Source organism: Cheilinus undulatus, linkage group 12, assembly GCF_018320785.1.
Source record: "Cheilinus undulatus linkage group 12, ASM1832078v1, whole genome shotgun sequence".
NCBI classification, from domain to species: domain Eukaryota; kingdom Metazoa; phylum Chordata; class Actinopteri; order Labriformes; family Labridae; genus Cheilinus; species Cheilinus undulatus.
This window is the reverse complement of record NC_054876.1, coordinates 36,503,015-36,517,811: the sequence shown is the minus strand read 5'-3', so window position 1 is coordinate 36,517,811 and position 14,797 is coordinate 36,503,015. Positions and strand designations below refer to the sequence as shown.

The following is a 14,797-nucleotide window of genomic DNA, read 5'->3' as shown; positions in this document are numbered from 1 at the left end:
CATACCTTGATTGTAGTGAGTGGTTATTCCAGTAACTGTTGCCTTTCTATCATCTCAAACCAGTCTGCCTATTCACCTCTGACATCAACGTGGCATTTTGGTCCACACAACTGCTGCTCACTGAATATTTTCTCTTTTTTTGAGCATTCTAAATAAACCTTAGAGATGGTTGTGCATGAAAATCCCAGTAGATCAGCAGTTTCTGAAATCCATGTCACCGGAAACTTTGTCATGTTCAGAGTCACTTAAATCCCCTTTCTTCCCCATTCTCATGCTCAGTTTGAACTTCAGCAAGTTGTCTTGACCACGTCTACATGCCTAATTGTATTGAGATGCTGCCATGTGATTGGCTAATTACTTATTTCTTTTAACAAGTATTGAACAGGTGTACCTAATAAAGTAGCCACTGTCTGTGTTTGGATACAGTGTAGTAGCTTTTGCCTGGACTGTGTGAACATCCTATACTGCATATGCTCTGTCAAGTTGTATTGCTTAACATCATGCACAGCCTTTCAGAGGAGCGCTGCATACAACAGGAAGTTATAATGTACTATTTCTGGACTGCCTGGCCGAGTTTACAATACATTCGTTAGAAGACTCTGTTATACTGATCATGTTCTCTTTCTTTAAAACAAGTCCACACGCACTGCCGCTGCTCTCACGAGAGCACATTATATAACGTTGATAGTGATCAAAAGAGATATGACACATTTCTGTCACAGCTTTCATCTCCTGCTAACATTGTAACTAATCCCTTAACCGTGAATTCTGACGTCTTTTCACTTGTTTTCACATCTTCATTTGGATGCTGTGAACAAAAGGTGTGCCGGGGGGAAGTCTCACTCTCTAACGTGCAAAGATAGAGCAACACTTCACAGCAGCACCACCCTATACATCAGCTTTACAGTATCGCTTTACTATGCTGCATGCAGCCTTCTGGGGTCATCACAATACTAGAATTTTACACTTCAGTGTGACATTAGTAAATATTGAACAATACAATACATGTGCTGCAACAGAAAGAAAAACCTCAGGCATCTAATATTGTGTGATTTGTTGATATTAGTTACCAAAAATTGCAAGCAACTCCTTTACACGATCCCAAAGTTTCTATACCATAACTCTGCTAATGTACTTATACAATTTAGACCATGTGCATAAGCATGCCTACTATTCATCCCTCTCCAGTGCAGCTGTTTTACCAATTGTTGGTATTTTTATTAACTGATCATATCATTTTTAAATCATGTTTAAAGTATCAAGCATTTTAACAACCTCACAGCCTTTATATTTCACTGGATTGATCATAGCAGGAGCCTTACCATCTGATTAAAATCAAGTTTATTCAGATTAAGTAATGCAGTCAAGCCAAATGTGATAATTAAAGATGGTCCTTTCTTTGTCCTTTTCACAGTGTTTCACATTTTTAAATGTAAACCAGTGCATCTTTCCTTTTTCTTATCTGTACCTGGGTAACAACTTTATTTTTGTTAAAAGAAGAAAAGACCTATTGATCGGAGAGCTATTTTGATCACTAATGTCATTGCACTTTATTCTCTCCCACAGTCTTAAGCTGTTTGTGTGCAGACTATTTAGATCTGAACTTAAAGAAGCAGAATGGTAGCCGACTATTAATTAGGCATGATTATAAATTCAATCCACCCCTCTGCCTTCTTTGGAGTTAAATGTTTTTTTATATGGAGAGGAGGGTCTAAGTGAGTGGCCCCCATCTGACTAATGAGCAGCAGAAGGCAGCAGTGTGTGCAGACAGAGAAAAGGGAGAGGCCGGCTCACACAGGGGTGTCTGTTTGCTGTGTGCTCTGGCAGTTTGTCTCCACTCACTTTGTTTTCCCATGAGGGGGGATGAAGGAGTCCGAGCTGCTGCCCTGACCTTGGAGGAAGAGGCTGAGGAGAGGGGGGTACGTCAACCTGGGCAGATGTTCAGGTTCTTATCCCAGCATGCCTCAGCCTACCATTAACTTGCCCCAGAGGGTACAAGCACATGCAGCGTAAGACACTACAGCACCATGCACTTAGTTTAAAGACACACAACAAAGCTGCTGTGCTATATGTGATGCTACTCCGAGGAATAAAACAAATATATTTTTAAACCCCAAACTTTGTTTGCTCTCTAAGGAAGCGTAATGACTTATTTACAATATATGTAAGAATGTAGGTCACGCAGGAGATTTAGTTTATATGTTTTACTGGGTTATTGCGACTCTGCAGAAAAATGAAGATTGCACAGACTATTTCTTCACACGACAGATGTTCTGTCTTCTCGCTCATTCTTGTACATGTCAAAAACTCAAAGTGTATATGTCTAATTTTGAGTCAGAAATACCTAATTATAGGCACCAGTTTGGCTCATTTGGCAGAGGCTGTAGTCCTCAGTGCACTGTTCATAGCAGTACTTCCCAAAGTGTGGGTGGGCCTCAGAGATATGGTAGTATTTAAAATAGTGTTTAAATCACATTTTTTAATGATCATAAAATGCTTGAATGGATGTGTTATTTAAGACACAACATGTCCCCATAATTTATTTTGTCTGCTACAACTAAAGTCACAGTTGAACTAGTGTCGGCTTAACTGGTGACACTGTTAACACAGTTTGGGTTGGTTCTTAGGATTGATTCCTGGTCCTGTAACTGTATTGTGCATGTCTTCCCCTTTCTCTCTCCCTGTCTTCTGCTACTCTATCAAAGAAGCCCCAAATGAGAAAATCACTCCTTTCAGGCCACATTCACCATACAAACATAGAATGACATCTTGTTTTAAGGTTTGAATAACTTGAGAAAGTAAAGATATCAACCAGTGCAGCAAGATTTTTTATTTGTTGAGTGAGATTTACATGCTTTTATATCTTGAAATAAGATCTTTATTGAGATTTTTCTCCAGAATCTGGCTCGTAATCATTAAAATTAGATATTTCTGATTAGAAATTGGACAAATAGACTCAAGAAGATCTGAGTTTTTGCAGCTTCCCCTCCATGGGAGAATTTGGTTAAATATTTAACAACCAGCTCGTTGCTGGTTGTTAAATGTGAGGTCAGAGGAAGGATAAGTAAGTGTGATTTCTGTCGCCAGCCAAGGATTCATGCTGTAGTGATTTGACAGCCAAGAACAACCCAAAAGCTGCACAAGTGTAGTGTGAAGTGCACCATGTTCAGACTTCTGAAGAGAACTGGCTGGCTGAACAGGTGGCAAATGAATATTCCATGTTTTGAGTGGAAACACAAAGTGAATCTTCAAAGTAAATCCTTGTTACATTCCTGAGGAGTTAAGCCCTTCAAGGCAGTATGTGAAGGACGTATGCCACAAGGACAACAGTAACATGCTTTGGAATTTGATAATTGACTTAAGTAAATACCCTAAATGTCACAGCTCATTAAAGTCTTAGCACATTGCAGGTCAACTTATTCAAACACCCTGAGCTACTTCAACATTGTGCTCCATATGACTTTAAATACATTAAATATTTGAGCTGCCTGTCCGGACTTTATTTGTGAGCAATGACAGGCATGGCTGGGTTGCTACTGAAACGATGTGCACCAAGAAACAGATATTTTACATGGCAGACAGAACACAAAGAATTGGATCCTAGCAACATGAGTGCTGCTTGAACAAAATCTACATTCCCAACTAGTACGTCCTCCCTCAGGGCTCCTTTTTTCATGTGCTTCTGCATGTCTAGACAAGACATATGCATACCTGTCAGCAGCAACACAAAGCTTCAGCTATCACATGGATGTGGCCACTGCTAACTACATGGATAATGATACTTAAAGAGTGAAATGATATCTGTGAGTAAAGAATGTTCCCACATGATATTTAGAGTTTGGCACATCATCAGCTGTAAAAAAGGTTATAGGTGTGAATCATTCAAATCATTATAACAGATGGCAGACTTAATGCTTCCTTGGGTTTCTTTCTCACAGTAATGAACTCTACATTTTTTAAATATGACATTGATCATCTTTGTTAGAAGTCTGTGCAGACAGCTGAACCTCACATGTCTTTTAAGATTCTTTAGAAGTTAAAGCGCGATCTGCAGGCACGTTGGTATTTTAAGAGCTGGAAGGGAAACAAAGAGCGGCCTGTTCATCACAAGAGTTGAAAGAACGTATGAGTAAATTAGGCCAGAGTATAATGCTAGAAAACATCATGAAAACATACTAATATTAGTTTGTAAATGCTGTTGTTTCTAATCTTAGTGGTGCAGTATGTTATGTCTATTGATCTGTTCGTCAATAGGGTACTTCTTGATTAATCAAGTGGCATTTCATTTCTCTTGTTATGGTTTTTTCAGTCCCTTTAATCAAGTGGTTTTTTATTCTACATGCTAAATTAGTGGCAAAAAGGTGCTTTTTGATTTATATAGGATTAGGAGGGACAGGTTGCAAGCACAGCTGTCAAGTTACACATAAAAAACATCCATCCAGCCATTACCTACACTGTTTATCCTGCACAGAGTCACAAGAGACTGGAGCTGATCCCAGCTGCCAATGTACAAAAGGTGGTGTACACACTAGACCAGCTGCAGGTCAATCACAGGGCTGACAACTCTTGACACACAATCAGTCATGATCACACTCACAACTATATTCAATTACATTAAAAAAAATAACAGTTACAACTCATAGAGGGCATTCAGAAAGTATTCAGACCCCTTCACATTTTCACTTGTTATGTTGCAGCCTGATGCTACAGTAAAAAAAAACATTTTAATTCTCATTAATCTACGCTCAGTACCACATCATGAAAAGTGAAAACAGAATTTAAGTTTTTTTTGCAAATTTATTGTAAATAAAAAACTGAAATATCACACTGGCATAAATATTCAGACCCTTTACAAAACCACTTGGAATTTGGCTCAGTTTCCTCCCATTTCTCTGGACCATAGCTGAGATGTTGAAATGATTTTTTCAACTGTAGCATCAAGCTGCAACACAACAAAATTGAACACAGTGACGGGAGTCTCAATACTTTTTGAATGCACTGTATACACTCTATTTGTTGTCTATTTGTCACATATTGTTATTGCAACATTTAACAATAACAATGTAATCATGCATCACATTTTTCTCATATTTTGTAGGCTTTATAATTACCCTTTACCTGCTAATGTTACATCTCAACAAAGTAAAACCTATCTTTATGTGTCTGTGTGGCATTTGCTTGAGCAACTTTTATTTATCTAGCATATGATAATGCATATAATCTATAAGGACTGTTAAAACTTAAATATAATCTATAAAAGTCCTAAGAAATAAAAAGGGAATCTCTTTCTTGTCATTTGTGCTTAGTTTTTTCAAGTTTTCATATTCTATGAACGCTTTGGTTTCATCATAAGTCAGCAGTGACATCATTTACATGTCAATTTGTTCACTGGTAGGTGATTATAATGCTAAACTACATGTGCAGACAGTATTTCTAATGCAGATGATGAGTGAGAAAAAAAATCTCCTAGTCAGCATATTTAAGAAGTCTAAGACTACATCTCACTGGTGTTGTGCCAAAACCTCCTTTCTCCAAAATCCCCACTTTTCAGGTGACTTGTAGCCCTAATTTATGAAAAACAGTGTAAAATCATGATACAAGGTTTTGGCCCCACGCCATCGATTTGCAGTTTATTAAATAAAACATAATTAATTTTACAAAAACCAAATAAATAAAGGTACATTTTATATGATAAACACCAGAATTTCTTCAATAATCATGATTTATCGTCTTTTTATTTGCATTTCAAAATGCCACATTTTGCATTTAAAGTTATTTTCTTTCATTTTAGATTTTTGTAATGTCTTAAATTAAGGGTAGTTGACTTCCTGTTTGGGTACAGACCTGCTGTTATTTTGAAGCAATATAAGGAATTTCTGGTAGATTAAAGATTGTGACATTAACTTAACCACATGAAATGTGTTATAGTTGAAAAGGAAATGAAGGAGCAGTAAAGAATGTTTAGTAACACAGGGTGCAGATGACTTGTCTGCTGAGCTGTTTGTGAGTTTTTTAAGTGGAATGAGGAATCACTGTGGCTGTGGGGAGACGCTGCAGTGGCTTAACCAAGGTTGCTGAAAAGGACGATAAAGTATGAGATTAATTGTGCAAGAAAAAAAAATGCACTAATTATGGACCAGAATTTCCCGGCGATTAATGCTTTAATGCTCACAGCCCCTTTGGAAATATCACCTTTCAAGCTAAAAAATAGTGTTTGAATGAAAAGTATGTGGTATGTGGCTGCTGAGTGTGCACTGATGAAATGGCTGGAGGGGAAGTTTAGACTGTGTGTAAGGGTGAAGCTTGGCCTACATATGGACAAAGTTTGTGCCTGACCTTGAGTGCGAGAGTTAAAATAAATTGCTCTATTAAAGCACCAGCAGACAGCCCCCCACAAAAAAGATGTGCAAATACAGCTGATCCAGAGACCTCCCCAGGCCAAATCTCACACAGTCAGTTGACATGCAAGAGACTCATCTCTGGACTGGCCTTAAGTAAAACATGGCCAATGACTGGGTTCTTTTTTTTATAGATCTGATGATGCAAGCTTAGTCGTGCAATCCTCATCTTTCCTTCTTTTTCTTTTCTTTGGGTGAGATACTTAACTGACTACTCCTGTTGGCATAGCCAGTGTTTGAATGCATGCAAACACAATGTAAATTTCCATTCATTCCAGATTTATAAGTAAGCTAAAATACAACAAATAATTACAATCCAGAGGAGAATTGGTTCTATCTAAACTAATCCAACATATGACCTGATTAGGGATACACCAATACCAGTATTGGGTTTTGGTGCTGATACCAAGCCTAAGCACTCATACTCATAACACATTGCAGATAGTTGGTATAATTTGAAAGCATGATGTTATAAATTTGAACTATGCACTGATAAATTGTCAAGAGGAGGGATGAAGAACATATTTTGAATATAAAGTTAACTTTAAATTATTTGAAAGAACAGTTATGGTTTTATCATGTATACTCATATTTGACTGTCTGTCAGTGAGTACACACATGTAAGTACCTGTACTCAGTCTGGAAAGATGTGGTAACGTAGCATCCTTAGCTAATAGCTAATGCAACGACTTTCTTCTTTAATTTTTAAAAGGATGTGAAACTAAGAACTGAACAATGCAAAACGATTTCTAGCCAATATAACTGTAAGCTGAGGAATAAGTGAATGCTAACATATGATTTGCTGTTTTTAAAAGGATTAAAATTCTAGATTAAAAGAATGAGCTGTGGTTGAATGCTAAAATTATTTTTAGATTGATTTGAAGCTGAAGGAAAATGGAAAAAAAAAAAAGGTGAGGGGTCTGGCTGCAGACAGTTTATTCTGGCGGCTACCTTCAGAGCCGTTCATCTTAGATGGCGTCTCTTTCAGAAGGAAATACACACTTAAACTTTAGAAATAAAACTGTATTTAACTTCTGTTTAGGGTTACGGTAAAGGTAAGGGTAATGGTTAGCATATCAAAAAATTAAAAGTTAAAAACCTGACTTGAAAAGCCTGATTACACAATGTTTTAAAGCAGAGTAAACAGTCAGCTTACAGGAAATCATTATAAAACAGCAAGTATAGCTTACACAATTACGTAACAAGCTCACATGTTCGTGAGCTAGCATAGCTATGTTAGCTTTAGCTAAAGCCATAATGTCTGCATTGTGGTTTTTCTAATAAATGTAACTTGTTGATGGATAAAGTTGAATTAAATTAAAATGTTGTACCAACAAATTACTGCACTTCTGCTCTGAAAGAGACAGGTGTCTCAGATGAACAGCCTGTGAGAGTGGCCGTCAGAAACGTACGGTTCGCAGTCACGCTGTCTCAAAAAGAAGAGGCATATTAGCAGGGCTAATACTTAAACAGCATTAGACAACAGCTAGTGTTAGCATATAATCACTTCATTGCTTATGTCACCAGAAGATAAGTAAAGACCAAAAGCCAGCTAGTATGGTAAACATTGACAAAGACGTTTGTTCTTAGCTTCATGTAATTTTCGCATTTACCCACTTTTCTAGCTAAAATTGCTGCTAGCTTAAAGTGACAGCTGTTAGCTAAGAATATTAGCCTTGAGTATTTAGTTATCTTAGTTAGAAAGAAGTTAAATGCTTAGATTACTGTTGATATTAAGAACACACTTTTTTTTCTATTGCTTGTGCAAAGAAATGTTTGAGTGTGAAAATTTAAATGCTTTTGTTAGCCTGAAGCAGTTTAATGCTTTATTCAATGTTATCTATATATGGGCTAACAAATGCTGGATTTCATTCAAATGTGGTTATAGGCTATGTAACTTTTATATATGTATTTTTATTTGGTCTTTTCAGATCCTGATTAATCTCTGAATGATGATTTTAAGACCCTACATTTACAGGATTGTATCCTTGATGACAGCGATAGAAAATTAATACAGCATTTGAGTTTCCCTCTCTGAGAGTAATGTTAATGAAAAGAATATGGTTCTTCAAATCTGACTCAACTAGAGAAGGCTCTATTGATTGAGTAGGACTTATCTGACTGACTATAAAGCACCTCATTTAAATCCCAGTCAGTTCTTAGAGAGTAGCTGGTGCCTAGCTCTAAACGCCCAGCTGTGCTCCAAACCACACCCAAAACATACCAGCAGGACACCGTGGTCACGTCTGCTGCAGGGCGCAAATAATTAACCCTAATTAATCATGTTTTTGTCAGGTTCCTTCCCTGATCTCATTTAGTTGAACCTTGTAGTAAAACTGGGAGACCTTCATGATTTCTCTTGATTCTGGGATGACTTGTGAACAGCATGCAATCTTTTTTCTTACATGATTTTGTAGTATTTCTGAATGCAACCTTTGTTCTTTTTTGAATTATTAGTATAAACTCTCAGTATATAAGGGAGACCAGTCTGTGACTTGCTCCAGCACTCTGCAGTGCAGTTTGCTGTGTCATGGTAAGACCTAGACACATATTGTCTGCCCGAGCAACATTAATAAATGGACTGCTGATTTTGTATGAGGGTGCAGTTTAGGCGTGGAGCCTGCCTGGTGGTGCTTGTCCTGCGGGAGCTCTGGGCTGCTAGCAGGTGGATAAGAGGCCCACTGTGGGCTGCAGATGGTGCACAGCCTGGGTTGGAGGAGGGAGCGAGGGGAGAAAGACAGGCTCACAAACCCTGCCTCCACCTACCCCCCATCTCCAATCAACCCCTCATGATTCCACTGCTACAGAAGAATCCCCAGTTGTGGGAGGGTGGGAGGAAGGGAGGTTGGTGGTCCACATGCAGCTGGGTTACAACATCAATGTCCGAGCCTCAGGGAGAAGCACAATTTACTCTTAATGGAAAACAAGTCTAGCCTGTGACCTCAGCTTTGGTTTGTCCCCATGTGGTAATTTCTGTTTCCCTTTAACCTCTGGGCATCTTTTTCCCTTTGTGCTGCTGACTGTCTCATGCTCTGCTTCTCACTTCTGCTTATTTGGCTGCTGTTTGAGCTTAGAAACATGACTACAGAGTGGTGCCTGTCTGCTCTACTGTTGCTCATTTATGGCTTGTCAGAAAGCCTATTTAAAGACATGGACAGAAACTGACACATCGTTCTGCTCTCCTTGTGATGCTGTGTAACCTCAGAGAAATGGAAGAAAATGTTACAAAATCTGCATAAATATACTCAAATTCAGTTGGGTGAAAAAGGCTGTTAACATGTCATGGTATAAATTGTTTATTCTTACTCATTTGCAGCAAACAAACCTCTTAAGAGCAGATCAGTTGATTTCACTGAAGCCTGTAATGATTTTATAAAGGCTGGTATCTATATGCAGCTGCATGCATTAAGAAGATGGAGGTGCATTTGTGTTTGCTTTCCCAGCAGCACGGATGTAGCACTTTGGTAAGGTGGAACAGAATTATTGAAAGCTGTTTTTATCTTAGGCTGTGCAGCTTCCCACATAGGTCTCTAATTATCTTGTCACCTGGTGATAATGCAGGAGACAGGATCGCTCACACAGAGACACATACACGTACCCTCACAGCTGCTTAATCAATATGTGTCTGAAGGTGAAGTCTACACAATGTCAGCCAGTCTTAATATGTGCTGTTCTAGTAGATTAGCAAATATCATCATGATTCCTGTCAAGATGAACACTGCTTGTGTAATTATTTAATACAAGACAGAAAGGGAGGAAAGAAATGTGTCTGCACACAAGTGTGCGTGCTCTGAAATGTCTCGGACTGTGGGTGATTCAGCAACCTTGAGGAATAAAGTGTCTTAACCCAAGCTTTGTGCATGATCAAAAGGCATGCATGAATTACAGCCCTCTGGAGGGAGCAAGAGCCTGGTTGATGATGTATATTAAGTTTTAAATGTGATGTATGAGTAAAAGAAAGGCCTGAATTTTGACAGTTGAGTAATGAGCCTAACCACCACTGAGCGAGCGTCCTCTACTGCTTTGACTTTCTGGGGCGAGAGAGAGAGAGGCTGTGTGCATATTCATTGACTGAGACAGAGATTACATTCATATTCTGTTGCAGAATAGAGGCACCCACCCTTTCTTAATTGATCAGTGTGAAGCTGGGGTTTTGCAGCATGTTGGCTTGATTAATAAAGCAGACCTCATGAGTTTAAGATGGGTTTTACTATTCTGCATGTAACTATAATAACTCACAACCTGAACAACACTATGCAACAATACAATACATGAAGCATTTCTTATGTTAAATAGGGAACCACTCTTTACAACACAATTTTTTTTGAGAGACTGTCATGAATTTTTATGTCCAAGGATTAACCCTACTGACTCTGGAAATCCCCTTTTCCAGGTGTCAGCCGGGGTTTCAAGTATTTTTTCTAAAAGGTTTTCATGGTTTTCCATTAATTTTGGAGAGATAGATAATACTCTCACAGTAAAGGTTTTAAGAATTTCTTCATATAAAGCTCCTGTGAGGTTGTTTTAGCTGGTAATGCAGACTGAAATGAATACTGCATGCCTAGATATGACCCACAAACACAAGTCTTATTGTTTAATGTATTTTTAATGCTTGAAACAGTTGCTGTAGGGTATGGGTCAAACTATTTACAGCATGTTGCAGTTATAGCTTAAAAAATAGTATATAATATATATGATAATATTCTCAATGACTAAGAATGTTTTTTAGAAATCATAACTTAAACATGTGCATCTTAAAAAATTAGAATATCTTGAAGTAGCTCATGTTTCCTGTGATTTAATTCAAGAGGGGAAATGTCCATATATTCTAGATCAATCTCATAGAAAGTGAAATATTTCAACTCTTTATAAATCTTTATTACAGTTTACATTAAAAAAAATTACACTATCTCAAATATTAGAACATTGTGGGAAAGGTCCAATATGCAAAGGTCTCCTGAGCATTCATTCTCTCACTTGGGTTCAGTATACACAACCACAATCATGGGGAAGACTGCCTACCTGACTATTTTCCAGAAGATAATTACTGACACCCTTCACAAGGAGGGTCATTGCTGAAAGAGCAGGCTGTTCTCAGAGCTGTATCAAAGCATACTCATGGAAATTTGCCTGGAAGTGGGGTAACAAAAGGTGCACAAGAAACAGGGAGGAGCTCAGCCTTCAGAGCACTGTCAAACAAAGCAGATTCAAGAACTCCACAAAAGTGAATGAGGCTGGAGTCGGAGGATGAAGAGCCACCACACAGACGAGTCCAGGAAACGGGCTACAAGTGTTGTGTTCCTAGTGAAGAGCCAATCCTGAACCATAGGCAACGTTAAAAGCGTCTCACCTGGGCTAAGGAGGAAATACAACTGGACTATTGTTAGTGGTCCAAAATCCTGTTTTCAGATTAAACTTAAATTTTCATTTCATTTGTAAATCAAGGTCCCAGAGTCTGGAGAAATATCAGTGAGGCCAATAATCCAAGGTGCTTGAAGTCCAGTGTTTCTACAGCCAGTGATGATTTGCGATGCCATGTCATCTGCTGCTGTTGGTCCACTGTGTCAACGCTGTGTGCTGTCTACCAGGAGATTTTAGAGCACTTCATGCTTCTATCTGCTGAAAAGCTTTATGGAGATTCTGATTTCCTTTTCCAGCAGGACTTGGCACCTGCCCACAGAGAAGCCAAACTACCAGAAACTGGTTTGCTGACCATGGTATTACTGTGCTTGATACAGAGAATCTTTGGGGGAATGTCAAGAGGAAGATGAGAGACACCAGACTCAACAATATAGATGAGCTGAAGACTGCCATCAGAGAAACCTGGACTTCATAACGCCCCGGCAGTGCCACGCATTGATTGGCTACATGCCACATAGCAGTGATGCAGTAATTTGTACAAAAAGGAGCTCCAAGGCGAATTTATCATTAAGAGTTTTCCCATAGTAATCAAACTTAAAGACATAAATCTAAGAGAACCTCAAAAAATTCCCAAACCCATTATTTAAAACTTATTTTGTGAAAATTTCTGGATCTTTGATACTTAATGAAACCATATGATAAAAGTGATTTGAGAAGCCATTTAAATAATTGATAATATCAAAATGTACCAAAGCTTTAAACCTACAGACACATTTTTAATGATTTTAACAAGAGAACATGATTGAATTTGCATAAATACATTGATTAAGTTTCAGAACAGTAAAGTTATCAGTGTGTTTGTCCAATTTTGATGCCTCCTTACTGGCAATAGCAAAAGGCTGTCGATTGTCCTACCATCTGGGCTTCTCCTCAAACATGATATCTTAAAAATGCACTGAAAGATTTCCTTCAAATTTTGCACTAATAGACATATAGTGTTAGTTCAGGCACGTCCCAGAGTCAAGCGTTGATAATCGAGATCAGCTGATCCCATGTGAGCCCTCATCAGCTGACGGCAAGCTGATCCACTCTAAGCACACTACTGACTAATTGCACTCATGCTGCCATATTTAAACTCTTATAGCCTTGCTATGCTTTACTGATCCCTCTGCAAGTTGCATTTTGCAACCCTCCTCCACCCCAGCTCCTCCTTTATGCTATATCTGGCTTAATCAATGTCATTTTGTTGTCACTGATGCCTGCTCTGCTCTGGGCTTATTGCTGTTTCTGTCCCTGCCTGAGGATTTCCTTTTAGGCACAGAAAGGCAGGAACATGTGCTGTTCCTGCTTGATGCCTGCCTAGGCTTGTGGAAGGGCAGGGGGATCCCCGAACAGCCATACCACACAAAAACATCAATGAGAGCAAATTAGTAACTGCTAAAAAAGAATAATATTTGTAACCACAAATTACATGAGTTCCTTGACAAAAAGATCCTGACTGAAATTCAATTTGATTATATTTTGGGAGGTCACAGATCAAAGTATGAGGTCGCTGGGCCTCATGTCTGTCCCTTGCTTTCCAGGCCACTCTTGTGACCATGATGTCTTTTTGACTGCTTTGAGGGATTTTCTTCAAATTTTTCAGAAATGTCTGCTCCGAATTGTGAATAAACTGAGTAGATTTGGAGGTCAAAGGTCAAGGTCATTGTGCCACATGGTGAGCCCTTGTGTATAACATTTCTATAATGACCACTATCACAGAAAACACCACAGCCCTTCTTCTGGACCCACGACTGGACTTTCACTGTGCTCCTGATAGTTCTAGTTAGTAATTAGGAAAAGAAATCACCAAATATTTGCTGCTTAGGAGTCCAATTGCGTTGCCATGTCCTTAAAGCAGGTATCAATACTGTTCAATTTTTACTTTTGTCATATAGAAGTTTGAAATTCTGGTATCAGGACAACCCTATTTAAAACATACTTTGAAAAATCTGTCTCTACAGCACGAGAAGACGTGGAGTGGATTCTAAGAGATTCCACCTAGCCATACAATTGTGAAGCCATTACAGTGCCACTCCCAGTAAGATCAATATTGGAAATATGTAGATATTACACTGCCAGCAGCACTCCAGGCTTCCAGGCCCAGGACTCTGGTGTAATCTTAGACTGATGTTCAATGAAAAGGGCGTGCTGCACATCGCTCAGTCACAGAGATGTATTGATTGGTCTTTCTGCCTTAAGCATACATAATAGACAATTCCCAGATCTTCAAACAATCATAATGTACCTTACATGTATGTTTAATGTGCATATTGTTTCTGCTTTTCAGATTTGTCCAAGAATCGCCTGACAGAAATCCCTCCTGAAGTATGTCTGTTCGCTCCCCTCGAGTCGCTCAACCTCTACCACAACTGCATCAAGTGCATCCCAGAAGCCATTATCAACCTGCAGATGCTCACTTATCTCGACATCAGGTGGGTTAGGGCTAGTTTGGTTCCTGCTGTGTCTCATGCTCATTTTTTATCTCTCTCTAGAGGACCTTGTTCCCCTTCCTCTGCATTGACAGGTCAAAAAATGCTTACATGAAAGAGAGGCAGTTCCTCAATTCCCAGTCCCCGGATACCCACTGATACATGCTTCTGTATACTGTCTGAAATGTAGGTCAGTGTTTTTCTCTTTCTCCACAGCCGAAATCTCCTGTCAATTCTGCCAAAATACTTGTTCAGCCTCCCCCTCAAAGTCCTGCTAGTGAGCAACAACAAGCTGGTGTCCATCCCAGAGGAGATCGGGCGGGCCAAAGAGTTGATGGAGCTGGTGAGCTGTCTGTTTGTTAGAGTAAATGAGCTTAAAGCATATCATACTTCTTGGAGTTATATCATTCATTGCACTCTGTCTCCCCTTGCAGGACGTGAGCTGCAATGAGATCCAGGTGCTGCCAGCTCAGGTCGGGAGGCTTCACGCCTTACGAGAACTCAACATCAGGAAGAACTGTCTCCACATGCTGCCTGAGGGTCAGTTCAACACTCCCCATGTTTTTT

General features: G+C 39.0%; 1 protein-coding gene across 1 annotated transcript in view; it reads left to right on the top strand.

Moving 5' to 3' along the window:
* lrch2 (leucine-rich repeats and calponin homology (CH) domain containing 2) overlaps positions 1 to 14,797 on the top strand; it is a 56,498-nt gene that overhangs the window by 3,100 nt on the left and 38,601 nt on the right. Inside the window, exons 2-4 of the mRNA XM_041801066.1 lie at positions 14,089 to 14,233; positions 14,447 to 14,573; positions 14,665 to 14,770. Coding sequence (XP_041657000.1) covers positions 14,089 to 14,233; positions 14,447 to 14,573; positions 14,665 to 14,770 — 378 coding nt within the window. The remainder of the gene's footprint in view (positions 1 to 14,088; positions 14,234 to 14,446; positions 14,574 to 14,664; positions 14,771 to 14,797) is intronic.